Genomic DNA, 14949 nt, shown 5'->3' on the forward strand with positions numbered 1-14949 from the left:
GTGTGCCTCATTTACACAACCCAACACAAAGATCCTAACAACTCAGAAAGTAATTTTTAAGTAGTTGAATTTTTGATTCTACAATCAAGGTATACAATCAGCTGCCACTTATATGGTCAGTACACATAAAAAAACTTAAATTTCAAAGCAGCATTACAATTTAATATGGGTACAAGACATATTTCCTAAGTGGCTAGATACCGAAGTATGCTTTCAGAGTATGACTTCAGCCAAAAAAAGATCATCTCAACTTTGTGTGTTTATTTTATGGCTTCTGTTCTCATTTTCAATGTTTCCTAAAACATTAAAATCACAATTTATGAAGAACTCCAATTATACAATTAATCTCTTCCCCTTAAGAACCCAATATAGATAATAGTGTTAAATTATACATGGGTTATCTGAAATAGCACATCTTTAATGTTAGTTATATAACTTAGTAGTATAAGTTAGATAATGGTTTTTCACTGATACTTCATGGTTATGTGGTGGTAAAATCACTGTAAAGTGAAAACATTCACTAATTATCTAACCTTATTATCAGCTCTTTCATATTTTCAACTAAATGCTGAGTTTCAATAGCAGAAAAACAAATTGCAAAAAGAAACTATAATCCAGTAAAAGATAAAAGATGACACAAGATTTTGAAACTGAGCCTCCCCTGGTGGCGCAGGCGGTTGAGCGCCAGGCTGTGAAGCTATCCACAGTCTCTGCAGCACAGGTTGGATCCCGGCCAGCCAGGGCGCAGCAGACCTCTCCTGTTGCACCCGCTGCTCCCCTCAGCAGTGCATTTCGTCAGTCTGCCTGTTCTGTTCCCCGTTCTGTCTCTGGTGAATCCTCTCACCCTCCCACACATTTGGCCTGTACCCTGGTTCGTGTCTAAATAAATAAATAAATCTTTTTTAAAAAAATCTTGAAACTTCCTCATTCATATAAAGCACCTTACAGACAAAGATCTAACAAAGTTAGACCCATTCATAGTGGAAGAAAATTGCAAAGAATGACAAGTAGACAGAAGCTTCATAAGAGAATACATTCAATATCGAGAAGTCTCTTGACAAACTTGATAATGTATTTAAATATTACTAGAGAAATATCTTTTTAAAATACTATGAAAGTCAAACATAAAAGATTATCACATTGTCTTATACAATTTTGTCATAAAATACGTTTCCCCCAAAGATGAATTCTTGCAATGCTCAAATTACTAACAAAAATTATAACCTAAATTCTTCTATGTTGATAAAACAAACTAATTATGTAAAGTTTCATTTTACTAAGATAAAAATTCCAGTCAAATTTTCACACTTATGAAATTTTGATCCCCTTTGTAAGTGGATTCACTTTCAACAGTCTTTTTCCAGGATCTTCGTCTTTAAATAACAAAGACCACCTGTAAACTAATTCTGTGTCAATGTAGTAAACAAATTTGCATCTATCCAATTGCCTAATGAAAATTACAAAAAAGAAACAGTTTTCATTACAAACTCTAGAAGACTCACACTCATGAAATAACAAGAAAACATGACTTGAAGTCAATGCAAATCAGACAAAAACTCAAATATAAGCAGCAAACAGAATCCAAAGCCAACAAGGAGTGATTGTACAATGGTCTTGTAACATTTTATTTCTCCACAAAAGAAGGTAATTAAGAGAAGTCAAATTTCTATTGTTTGTTTTTACTTCAAAGTGCAAATGTTATGATGGACTTTATTTTTTCTAACACTTTCATATGTTAATCATTTCTTTTTTATCATTATTTTTTCTAGATTGAGAAATCAATTCCAAACAGGCCTAAAAATGACAGAAAGCTGAATCATTAAATGACATAATGTTTATTGATACTCCCAAGTCAATATATGACTCCAAGGGTTATAGCTATTACTACAATACACTTGATCAACCAAAAAACTGACTGAAACTGTGAATGGTCCTCTTCTACAAAATGAAAATAACTTTGATTAAACAGCTAACAAATTTCCTTTCCAAAACACATTTATCACTGTCCTACAATTACCGTCAGTAGAATATTTTCTGAATGATGAATAAAATACCTGATTGAGATATAATAAATTATACTAATAAAAGTCAGCGTTTCAAAGTTAAAATTGAAACAAACTATCTTTTGTGATAGCAGTCACTATGTAATACTGACTAAAAAAAAACTTTTTATAATCAACCTACTTTTAAGGACAAGCAGGAAAACCAACTTAATCTTAAAAGTTTGCTAAATTTTTATCTGAGTGCATATGATATTACATGGTGGTATAAATATAAGCTTTAGAATCAGTCTATGTTCAAATCGAAACACTATCATCTCTTAGTTTTAAGAGTTTAAATTATACAGCCTTAATTTTTTAAATCTGCCCTCCCCTCAGCAAATTTACCAAAGCAAGGTTTGTGGAATCTTGGATTTTGATCTTGCATCTTGAGTGGTGTAATACAAGTATGGAAAAATTATTAGAGCTCATTCATTTTACATAAGGCACTGACAAGACTGCCAAATAGCATCAGCTATGTACACACTCTGTTTAAGTCTGATTCTGTAGCTTTTCCACTGATTCTGCAAGCTGCCAATAACTTTTCAATTAATTGTTCTTTTAGTTCCCATTGCTCGGAATAATTTAAACTTCATATACTAGACAAATGAGAGGAACTTCCAACGGGTACAACCCAAATGCTGATCCAATACCATTTCTCACCTGCATAGTATGTCGTCACAGTATTCAGCATACTTTCACGTATTTCCCTTGACCTCTGTAATAACCCACACTATATGTAGGAGATGTCTGATGTGTTAGCCCCCGAACTTAGGGATAGCGTCCTGATTAGAAACCAAGTATGTTCAAAAGTCATGCTTTGATCACTATGTCATATGATTTGGGAACAATAAATTTCAAATGTTACTTGCTTAATTCAACATAAAGGAATGTAAATGATAATTTGGTGTCATAAAATGCTAGTTACCCAAGAGATTTTACTGTAAAAATTCTTCACTTGATTAGTGGGGAAATAATACTCTGGAAAATTAAGTGACTCAGCTGACCATAGATCTGAGGCATACAGCGGGGGAGGAGGAAGGAAAGAGGTTAAAATAGGGAAGGAAGAACACAATGGACTATAGTGATAGATAATGGATGATATGGTGGTGGGAAAACTATGAGGATTTCATGTGAGGAGAGAAATCAATACTGCCCCAAAACTAAAAAATACATAAGAAAAAAAATATATATATACACATAGATTATATATATATATATAAAATACATAGAGAGAGAAATTTTAGTGACTCACTTGAGATAATAATCTACCCTGCATGTTAATAATGCAAATTTATGGTGTATCAGAATCAGATCCCATTCAAGAGAATTTTAGTAAATGGAGCAAGAATATCTTCTCTAAAGTGGTCATCAATGGTCGGCTGGAGCTCTTGGAAGGAGCTGGAAAGGGCTCAAGTCTCCTAACCTTGAAATCTCTCTAAGGAATCTATGTTCTGTAACTATCATGGCATTGGATATCTGTCTTTGGCCCTGCCCTAACCCTATTTAAGTTTCTCTAAATATACCCCAAACTGTCTGCAGGCTGAGCAATAATCCCTGTTAGCAATTCAGAGAGAGTTCTTTAACAATTCCCACTTCCTGCCAGTGCCAAATTCATCCTGTATGACTCTGTGTCCCTCTATTCTGTGTACTTTTAGAATCCCAGTAGACTAGCAATTTCTCCTAAATTTCCCAGAAGCGACAAAGATTAAATAAACACTTTCCTCCACCCTATCTGTAGGTGGTAGACTGAGATAGAGAATGAGATTCTGATCAGAAGATGACAAGTAATGGGAAGGACCCTGTTCCAAGGTGCAGTCCCTCAAAGTCCCAAAACACCCAATCACTATTATGTAATCATTTTCAAATCCTGCTCCAGTAGATGATGTGTTGCCACTCTTTTTGAAAGTGGGCATTCATATTATCTCCTCTGTGGCTGTTAGAACAGTCCTATCTGATTTCCTCCAGCCAGTTTCCTCTGTCTTGATTCTCCTTTTCTCTCTTGCACACCAAGCATTGTAAAGCATGAAGCACTGAAGATTAGGCACTGTCTGTATGGGTTATAAATGACCAGTTAAGGCCCATATATAGTCTACCTTTGAGACTGGCATATACAGTGCAAGAAATACTATTTTTAAGGAATCTATCATTTCTGTGGTAGACTTAATTTTGGAAACAAAATTATGGTAGCTTCCATTTCCCTGGTAAGGAGAAAAGAGCCTATGAGGGTTTTGTTCTGGTAAAAGGCCTGGCAGATAACACTGACAAACGCTGCAATTTAAAGCAAGTTTAGTTTTTCTTCCACTGTTTGAGTGACATCAGAATGGCAAAAGCAAACTTCAGTTCATTTTTCTCATCCCAGCAGGATAACAGTTCCCCGGGAAAGGAATTATCATCATGAATCAACTGTAAAACACACAACCATTTTAACTGATTGAAATAAATAGTATTCAGGCTGAAATGGGAGGTCACCCTGCACACTTGAAATGGAAGAATACAGATGAGGAGCAAGCTGAGTGAGACCCCCAACAGCATTTTAAAAGATTCATGGCAAAGAGTAGATAAATAGAATTCTCTAAGTTCGGTATTTGAGATTTCTTTGCAGATTTAAGTAGGTTTAATTTTAGATCTAAATGGAAATCAACATATTGAAGATAAGGAATGAGTTAGTCAATTATAAAGCCCTAAAGAGAAAAGCATTTGACTTGGATTTGTGTGATACATATTTGACTACAAACATTTTAAAACTTTTTTATACTTTAAAAATTATCTTAATTGCTTACTTTATAACAAAAACATATCCTAGTTGAAATTTCATGCTAATTTAAATCAAGGCAATTTAAAAACAATTTTAATTTATTCTTTGTATAGGGCTAAAGTAACAGAGGAGTCCACCCCCAGGAAATAACTGGAATTCAAAATTACCATAATTCAAAACACATTACAGATTCTAAATATCACTCTTCATTTGCTTGCAATTTAAAAAAATCTTTAATGTATTGTGATACCATATAACTTTTCATCTTGAATGGACCTTAAAAATGACATGACAGCCAGTTCCTTCATTTTAGAAATGAAGAAATTCAAATTTGGGGGTTAAACAGGTTTGAAATTCAAAGTAAGTGGGCTTAAAATGAAATGCATCAAGCACAGAATTGAGAGGGTCTGAAATTAAAATCATAGCACACATGTTGAGCTTTTCTGCCCTTTACTTTCTCCAAGATTGGGCTATACAATTATTGACCTAAGTCAAGGCAGAAAAAATGTTAAATCATGATGCACAAATACTTTAATACCAAAGCTTACAACTTATGCAATATCAGCTGGCTATATCAAAAACCTGTAAAGTGGAGGTTAAGTCAATTAATTGTCACTTGGTATAAAGATATTTAAGAATTATAATAATAGCACTTTTTAGAAATGGAATAGCCCTATAGCATTATGTAAGAAAATAATCAGTTATGATTCTCTCTGATGTCAATAATTCTACACATAAGCATAAGACATAACAAACTATTTTAAGCTCAATGGCTGAGTAAAGTGACTGTACCTCCCAGCCTTCAATGTGAGACTGCCATTCCTCTAAAACTTCCAACTTCTCCATCTGTCTCTTGGCCTCGTTTATGTTGGAACAGACGGCTTTCATGGCTTGGAGGGCTTCCATCACTGCTGCGTAGTCACTGTGTTTCCTTGGAGTCCGCTTCAGCAACTCCTGTTTATACACAAAAAACAAATCACCCTTTGATCTTCAGCTTTCTGGTACAGCAGGTTCAGACTGACCAGGAAATGAAAACTGCAAAGATCGTGAGAGCCACTTTCAGAAGTGACATCAAACTCTACCATGATAAAGATCAAAAACAAAAGGTTAAATCAGTGAAGAAGTACTATCCCATGACATGCTGCCATCACTTTAATTTTTCCCTCAAAATTATTTTGTTTTTAAAAAATAAATTTCCTTTCAAATTATCAAGTATGTCACACACAGCATGTAATTTTTTAATAAGTTTGAACTTTTGCTTCACTAGAAGTACATCTTTCTATGCAAATTTTATTTCCTAGCCTTTAACAGAATAATTTTAAATTATGGTCATAATTTCAAAAATAATATAAAAGCCTTATTTTGTAATAATTTTTGAGAAACTCTAAAAATATATAGTAAATAAAGCAAAATTTTTAAGTAATGTCTTTGACTCTAACAAAATAAATAACTTATAAATTCCACAATGCTCCATCACTACAGAAGGAATGTATGCCTTTTTTCCACCCAGAGGTCAGGTTCATTCTGTGATGAACAAATGGTAATCTGCCCTCCTACATACACACAAACTTTGTTTTTGTTTTGGGGATTTTTATTTATGTTTTTTTTTCCCATTCAGGATATCAGAACCAGAGTAAAATTTAATCTCTTCAATATATTAAAAGTTCTTGTTTAGAAGCACAAAATTAAACATTTTCACCCACTGTCTAGACAGTTGTGACCACATTGCTTTTTAATTAGTCATTTGTTTCTTTACTACAGTTGCCATCATCATGTAACTAACACAATTACCAAAATCCTCAGGCAATTCTTTAAAAGAATTGTCTTAATTCCTAACATACAGTGGGAAAATATGCAGCACTTAACCCTCTTGAGTTCTATTATTGTTGAAAAGTCTACCATACTCTTGGATTCTGCATTCAACATGTTCACACTCTGTTTTGTAGAACCAGTGGAAAAGAATACACATTATATCACTCCTAACACAAGGGATACAAAGTCACACTGGATCACAGCATATAAGGGCTTCTCCAGAAAATCTAGAGTAAAGGCATCTGTAAATTATCTGAAATGGTCAAATCAGTCTGCAGGCTCTGACTTAAGGCCCAAAAGAATTGTGCCCGGTAGGTATCTGAGGTGAAACATGAATTTAGATCACTTGAAAAAGCAAGCGAAATAACCAGTAATATTAATCTTTTATCAACTACTTGCTATTAACCCAATGCTCATTGACCAACCCAGTAATTTCAAGTTCCACAAGTAAGACCAACCTATCTTTTTACCTTAACATGACAGCCTAGTCCCTTCATGTTTTTCTCTGAATAAATAAAAACATTCAGGGCCTCGCCGGTAGCACAAGGAGTTAAGCACCTCACTATGAAGCAATCCGCAGCCTCTGCAGCACAAGTTCTATCCCCTGGCCAGCCAGGGAGCAACCCACATGGCACAGCAGACCTCTCCTGTCTCGCCCGCTGCTCCCCTTAGCAGTGTACTTTGGTCAATCTGCCTGTTCTGTTCCCCACTCTGTCTCTGGTGAATCTTCTCACCGCCTGCATCTCTGGCCTGTACCCCAGCTCTTGTATGCATAAATAAATAAATCTTTAAATAAATAAAAAAAAACATCCAAAATCAAAGAGAAGGAATACCAGTAGATTTCTACAGCTGATAGTACAACTATCAATACTGTCATATCTACTACAAAAGTAAATTACATTTTTCTTTTTCTTTGTGAAGATAATCTTTAAAAGAGAGGGAAAAAAATCTCTCCACTGTTTGAAGCCACTCTAAATAGACCTCCTCTTCCAAAGCAAGGATTGGCCTTGGTCCTGTCTTCTAAGAGGTCAGCTCAGACACCTAAGATCATCCCCAGCAGAAATGAATGATTTAGAATCACACTGTGGCATGGCATATTTTCTTAATACCACTATCCCATCCGACTTTTCAAACAAACACATCATTGGGATTCCAAAATCAGGACCAGGAATAGCTGCAAGGAGGACATGTGCAAAACTGAGCAGATGACTGAGGGGAATCTCGGAAAAATAGGAGTCACTATTGCACCAATATGTCTGCCCTCTGCAAAAGTGAAGATAACTGTATTAGTTTCCTTCCTTGCCTTTTTATGGTTTACTCAAGCAATTTTATCTTTAAATAAGGAAACATCTCTTACAATGAAATTTTATACAGAAACCCAATTTGCACAACTGACAGGAGATGCAGTAAAAATATATATTTTTGTTCAAATTCATAATATTCATCTCTGAAATTATATCAGTAAGAACATTATTGAATATATCTATAGCATATATGAGTATTTTAAATAAAAATCAAGTAGTGTCAATAGATCAAAATAAAAAGAGCATAAACTGTATATAAAGAATAATGGGACCTCCCTGGTGGCTCAAGGGGTTAAGTCTGAGCACTATGAAGCTATCAGCAGCCACTGCAGCATGAGTTTGATGCCCAGCCAGGGAACTAACCCTCATGGCACAGCAGACCTCTCCTGTCTTCCCTGCTGCTCCCCTCAGCAGTGTATTCCAGTAGATCTGCCTGTTCTGCCCCCTACTCTGTCTCTAGTAAATCCTCTCACCTCTCTACACCTCTGGCCTACACCCCAGTTCTTGTATGCATAAATAAATAAATCTTTAAAAAAAGAAAAATGGCTAAATTTATGGAATAGGCACTATTCTAAATGATTGTAAATATAGCTCAATTGATTACCATTATGTAATCTTTCATATTTTTGCAAATATATGTATACACACATATACACATGGACATTCTTATAAGCATATGCTATAATTTCATCATCATTTTTTGTTTCATAAATGAAAACTCAAGACTTTAAGTGGTTAGATTATGTGCTTCAGACATACAGGTAGTAAAAATATTTAGGATTTGAACTCAGACCTCATGTGCTCTTATTTTCAAAATCATATTTTCGCTATTCAAATCAATACACCCTCTTGAAGTTTGGGCAGTGGTTAGTACAATAATTTTTTCATAATAAAAATTTTGATCACTACAATGTATCTACAAAATTAATGGAGCAGGGGCCTCCCTGGTTATGCAAGGGGTTTAGACGCAGCCTATGAAGCAATCCACAGCTACTGCAGCACAAGTTCAATCCCCGGCCAAGGAGCACGAGATCTCTCCTGACTTGCCCACCACTCCCCTCAGCAGTGTATTTCAGTCAGTCTGCCTGTTCTGTTTCCCACTCTGTCTCTGGTTAATCCTCTCACCCCCCCATACTTCTGGCCTACACCCCCATTCTTGTATGCATAAATAAATAAATTTTAAAAACAAATTAATGGCGCAATTTTTCACCTCCCAGAGGCAATGTCTTCTTAGCACTGTCACTCCATGCTCTATCATTTATGTCTGCTCCATGTAACCCACACTAGTCTCAAAACAATCATTTAAAAATGAGACTCTGAAAATATGTAGCTTTGACATTAACTTCATTCACATCGTGACATAACCAATATTAAAAGAAATTGAAAATAATGTCAACAACAAATTTACTGAAGATAAAGAACTCTGTAAATAATATGCTACCAAAATAATCATTATTACTCAATGGTACTTATCTTGAAACTAATGCATTTAATTTAATGAAAATAAAATAAGCATATTTTCTGCAAAAAAAGCAGTAAAAGTTTCTTTTCTCAAAAGACCTGCTTCCACAAAAGTAACAAAAATGACCATTTTCTCCAATATCTATGCTCTGTCCTTTCTTTAGAATGTTAATTTAAAAGAAAAAAAAAATTAAAAGACCACCAACAAAATGCACAGCTATAAGGAAAATGTTACAATGAAGTAAACATTTAAAATACCTTCAACAAAAGAGGGTACTTGCATATTCTTTGTATTGGTGTTACTAAATATCCTTCCAGAGGAACATCTGTATTTTTTCGTCCTCCAAGTAGCATGCAGTTCTGGGATAGAAATAAACATAATTAATTGCATTTTTAAACCTAGAACTATGAAACTTTTCACTATCATAAAATTTCATGTAAAAAACTTGTGAAATCATGTCACTTCATAACTATCTCCTTTCCCTATGAGTTGCAGTCACATAGTATCAAAAGAATAAAATACTTAGTGGTAAACATAATAAAGTATAAGGCCTGAATATATAGTTATTAAATATGACAGCAAAAGCATAGTCAACGTGGAAAAAATTAATAAATTGGACTTCAACAATACTTAACATTTTTATTTTCAAAAATAATTTTTAAAATGATCAAATCACACTGGGATATTTGCAAATTATAAGTTTGATATAGGACTTGTATCCAAAATGAACAGTACGTCAATATAAGATAAATATCCCAACTTAAATATAGACAGAAAGATTTAATTAAGCATTCCACCAAAGAGGATAAGTGAATGGCTAATAAGCACACGAGCACAAACTTAATATCACTAATAATTAGAGATATGCAAATAAAAATCACCATGAACTACAACTACACACCACCAGGATGAGTACAATCAGAACATGTTGGAATGATATAACATGTTGGAAATGATATAGAGAAACTGCAGTCCTCATGCCTTATTGGAGGATATGGCTTAGCCACATTGGCAGAATGAAAACATATGTCCAATAACAAAAACAAAGAGAAACCCCACCAACTGGGAGAACATTTTTGCACCCAACACTAATGATAAAGGACTGATCACAAAAATCTGCAAAGAGCTGACGAGACTCAACAACAACAAAGAAAATAATCCAGTCAAAAAATGGGCAGAAGAGCTAAAAAGAAACTTCTCTGAAGAGGAAATGCAAATGGCCAACAGGCATATGAAAAAATGTTCAACATCACTTGTCATCAGGGAAATGCAAATCAAAACTACCATGAGATACCATCTTACACCAGTGAGAATGGCACATATTAAAAAAACTAGCAACAACAAATGTTGGCGAGGGTGTGGAGAAAAAGGAACTCTTCTGCACTGTTGGTGGGAGTGCAAACTGGTCCAACCACTATGGAAAGCTGTGTGGAGATTTCTGAACCTACTAAACATAGAACTTCCATACGATCCAGCAATTCCACTCCTAGGTATTTACCCAAAAGACACAGAAACATCAATTCCAAAGAGCACCTGCACCCCTATGTTTACAGCAGCACTGTTTACAATAGCTAAGCTTTGGAAACAACCCAAATGCCCAAAAATAGATGACTGGATCAAGAAGATGTGGTACCATGGAATATTACTCAGCATTCAAAAAAGATAAACACATGCAATTTGCAGCAACATGGATGGCGCTGGAAGGGATCATGCTCAGCAAAATAAGCCAAAAAGAAAAAGAAAAATACCGGATGGTCTCACTCATAACAGGAATCTAGAAAACTTAAATAAGGGACCAGGAAAATGAATATCTATAAGAAAGTAAAAATCAAAATCAACAAAAAACTATGAACCAGAGACACTTTTAGGGGGGCGGGGGCGGGAGGGGAGGGATTGGGGTCAGAATGGGGGGGCTGCAATTGTATGGGGAATATAACAATAAAATTTATTATTTAAAAAAAAAAAGAAAATATATGTCCACATGAAGACTTAGTCATGAATATTCATAACATCATTAGTTATAACTGCCCAAACTGGAAATTCCCTCACTTTTCTATACTAGCAAATATTTCCTTCTGAAACAACCTCTTATATGTAGAGTTTTCAAGGATCATCATTATCACAGTCACTTATTGACCCAATATTTATTAGCTAGCAAATGCATAAATAAAATATGGCATGTCCACACAATGAACTAACAGTCATCAATAAAAACAAGTGGAATACAGATATTTGTGACAACAGGATGAAGCTCAAAAACATTTTACTGAGTAAAAGAAGTCAGGCATTTAAAAGATTACATTATATGATTTCATTAATATGAAATCTCCAGGGAAGGCAAATCTACAGAGATAGAAAACAAATCAGCAGTTGCCTGGAGCTAATGGTGGGAATGGATGGACATGAGCTGTAAACAGACATGAGTGATTTTATGGGGTAACAGAAATGTAAAACTGGATCATGAGGGTGGATGCTCAACTCCACAATTTGCTAATAGCACTGAATTGTACATTTTAGTGTGGTCCTCACCAGTGATTAGATTGTACAAGTAACTGCCCAAAATATGCATCTATTTGTACTACCCTAAAGACATTATATACATCGCTCTTTTCATGAAAACTGAACAAGGAATGAAATCTTTAAATTTCTTTTCTCATTTATTTCCTTTCTTTATCACCCCACTTACAGCTCTCTTAGGAAAAGTAAATGAAACCCGAGGGATCTGAAGAACATGAGAGTAATGATGAACTCTGCCATAAACTGTCTTCTCTCACTCAGTGCCTGTGGGTCTCACAAACAATTCATAATCAACCAGAAGAGGGCATTATTAGCATTTCCCCAAACACAAGCTTCTCCCAACTCTCGATTCTTATGTTATCAAAGGACAAGCTTCCTAACCTGTGTATGTTAAAAGAGTTGTCCCAAAGAAGTTTTTTACACCACACTGAGGCTATACCTTGGCTTTTCCTGAGCCTATCAACAAATAACAGCCGATGGTAACACATAATTATCTACTTACCAAAAGAAAAGTCCGGATTGTTCTTATTTTGTTAAGTTCAAGAAGCAATTTTTGTGCCTTCTCATGGTTACTACAATATTCATCATAGATACGAAACTTGTCTTTCTGTGAATTCAAGTAAGAGTAAGTTAAGAGTTACATTATTAACCATTTTGAAATTTTAACCTGGATGATGTTTGTGAACAAATTTCAGTATTTTTACTATGTTTCAAGAAGTATACTGTATGTATATATAACTTTTTTAATTTTCTTAATCCATGAATTATAGCTTAGAGGAGACAAGCTTACATCAATTATAGTTCAATATGATGCATGATTTAACAGAGAAATGATCAAATGGTAGAAAACCCCAGAAAGTAGAGCACTTAATTTTGATGGGAAGATTCAGACACAGCTTTTCAAAGGCAATGATATCTCAGCAAGGCACAAGAGATGAATCCATGACTCTTGGACAGGGAGAGGGAAAAAAGTATTTTACATAAAGGAAAAGGCATGTACTAGACCTTATAGGTTTAGAGAAACAGTACCCTGCAGTTTATATGTACCATCTGGACACTTGTATTAAAGAGGGATGTTGACAAAATGGAGAATATGTAGCAACAACTGACAAGGGTAAGGACAGACCTTGAAGACACTACATAAGATGTCATTTCAGAGAGAGATATTTGTTAGTATAGAAAAGTCAGGAAATGGCAACTATTTTCAAATAGTTATGATATATAGTGTAAAAGATTTCCAACTCATATATCTCCAAAACATAAAATGAGGACCACGAACTGCACAGTTCAACGGTAGTGATGGGAACTGATAGGCATATTTGGAATTAATGAAAAGATTTTCTAACAATTAGAGCTATTACTAAAAATAGAGCCTTCACAGTTATTATAGAAAGTACACTTGTCAAAAAAAATAATTTCACCCTCATGATCTCTAAGCTCTCTCTACCTGTAAGATTTTCTCTAAGTGATTATGATGAATAACAAAGCAGTAGAATAAAAGAGGAAGACACAGAAAATTTATTAATCAAATATTAGAACTAAAGTGTGTCCTTTGAAATTTCAAAGAAATGCATCTACAAACACTGACTGCTATTTTTATAACCAGCAGAAAATGTACTGGATTACTTAATTCAAGAGATGGTATGACCCAGAATAAAATAAACCTCAGAAATAGTTTAGCTAAATTCATGGATGACAGATTCATAACGTGTTATTGAGGAAATGTATGTCAGAGTACAAAATTCCCATGTGTAACCCTGAACTGAGACAGCAACTACTCCAGCTGGCAGAAGATTCCAATTCTCTCATGAAAAGGCACAGTCTGGGGTAAGTGGACACAAACATACATGGTTTCCAGCCATACCCAAGACAAGCACGGCTTGATGGTCCTACATTAAGGAATCTCCCCCTGTCATATAATAGAATATGTTCTGATTATAAAAATAACATGTGCTGAGTCTGCTCATTATATATAGTACAGAATGCTTTATAAAAAAGCTAAATGGACAATGAAAAATTTAACATAAATTGATTTGTATGACAAAATACCTATACATTAAATATAACAATTGCATTTTGATTAAAAATTGGATTTAATTTGGTATTCTGGAATATTAGTATCAGCTGAATGGCATAAATAGCAGCACTATTTTTCTATTTTTAGTATGAATGTCCTCTAGTTTTGGAAAAAAGTCCACATTGCAGGTGGCATTTTACTTTGTAAATTGCCTAAATAACTTTAGTGATCACGTACAAAGGATATGAAAATAATCATACCAGCACAATACATGATTTGAAACAACTAAACGCCAACTTGCTATTTTTCCTACACTGCTCAATACAACCTTCTGAGAAACCATCCTGGAGAAAGATTCAAACATAGGCATATGTATACCTCGAGGCTCTGGGTTTGTTCACCTCTATGTCTGTCACAGAAATTGCTTAACAAGGGAACATTCTGACTAATAAAAGGCTCATCATGCCATTATAAGATTAAGGATTTTCTGCTTCAAAAGAGGAATGCTCTATGTTTGAGAAAAACATAAAAATCCATTCATTATGAATAGCCTGAATATTCATTAGAATTCAAAGCTACAGTGGATGCGAAGAACTAACTCTTTTGAAAAAAGAAAAGGCTGTTTATTCTTCACTGAGTAAAATGGATGATGTGAGGCGCTCTCCCCTTTTCTGGCTCCAAGTAGAAGATTTCATTGGCCTTAAAGGACCCCAAACTTTTGGTGTCAGATTTTACTTCTGATGCTGAAATCACACATACCACTATGCCAAAAACTAAACCTTAACGTCCAGGGGGAAAGGGCTTTTAAAATAAACAGAAATTTTCCTACAAAGTGAAGAAAGCAGGTTCCCACTTCTTGCTGAGCGTTAGGTTCAGGATGTAAGCATTCTTCCACGACTTTTAAAAATTCTTTATGTACTGCAAGGATATCTTCAATGTTTGAGAACAGCATCTGTAAATAAATAAATGTGTAAGCAAGTGCAATAATAAGGCTCATTTAAAAATAAAAAAGAAGTCATCTATATGAGAGTAGGGTTCTC

The 14949-nt window shown here is 34.7% G+C and overlaps 1 protein-coding gene across 1 annotated transcript in view; it reads right to left on the reverse strand.

The window, feature by feature from the left end:
- The window catches only part of PREX2 (phosphatidylinositol-3,4,5-trisphosphate dependent Rac exchange factor 2), a 261162-nt gene that overhangs the window by 175582 nt on the left and 70631 nt on the right, over positions 1–14949 (reverse strand). The window contains exons 3-6 of the mRNA XM_037505649.2: positions 14739–14861; positions 12395–12499; positions 9633–9734; positions 5590–5751 (exon numbers count right to left, since the gene is read on the reverse strand). Of these exons, the coding sequence (XP_037361546.1) occupies positions 5590–5751; positions 9633–9734; positions 12395–12499; positions 14739–14861 (492 nt within the window). The remainder of the gene's footprint in view (positions 1–5589; positions 5752–9632; positions 9735–12394; positions 12500–14738; positions 14862–14949) is intronic.

This window comes from Talpa occidentalis, unplaced genomic scaffold, assembly GCF_014898055.3.
Source record: "Talpa occidentalis isolate TD23 unplaced genomic scaffold, MPIMG_talOcc4v2.1, whole genome shotgun sequence".
Classification (NCBI taxonomy): Eukaryota; Metazoa; Chordata; class Mammalia; order Eulipotyphla; family Talpidae; genus Talpa; species Talpa occidentalis.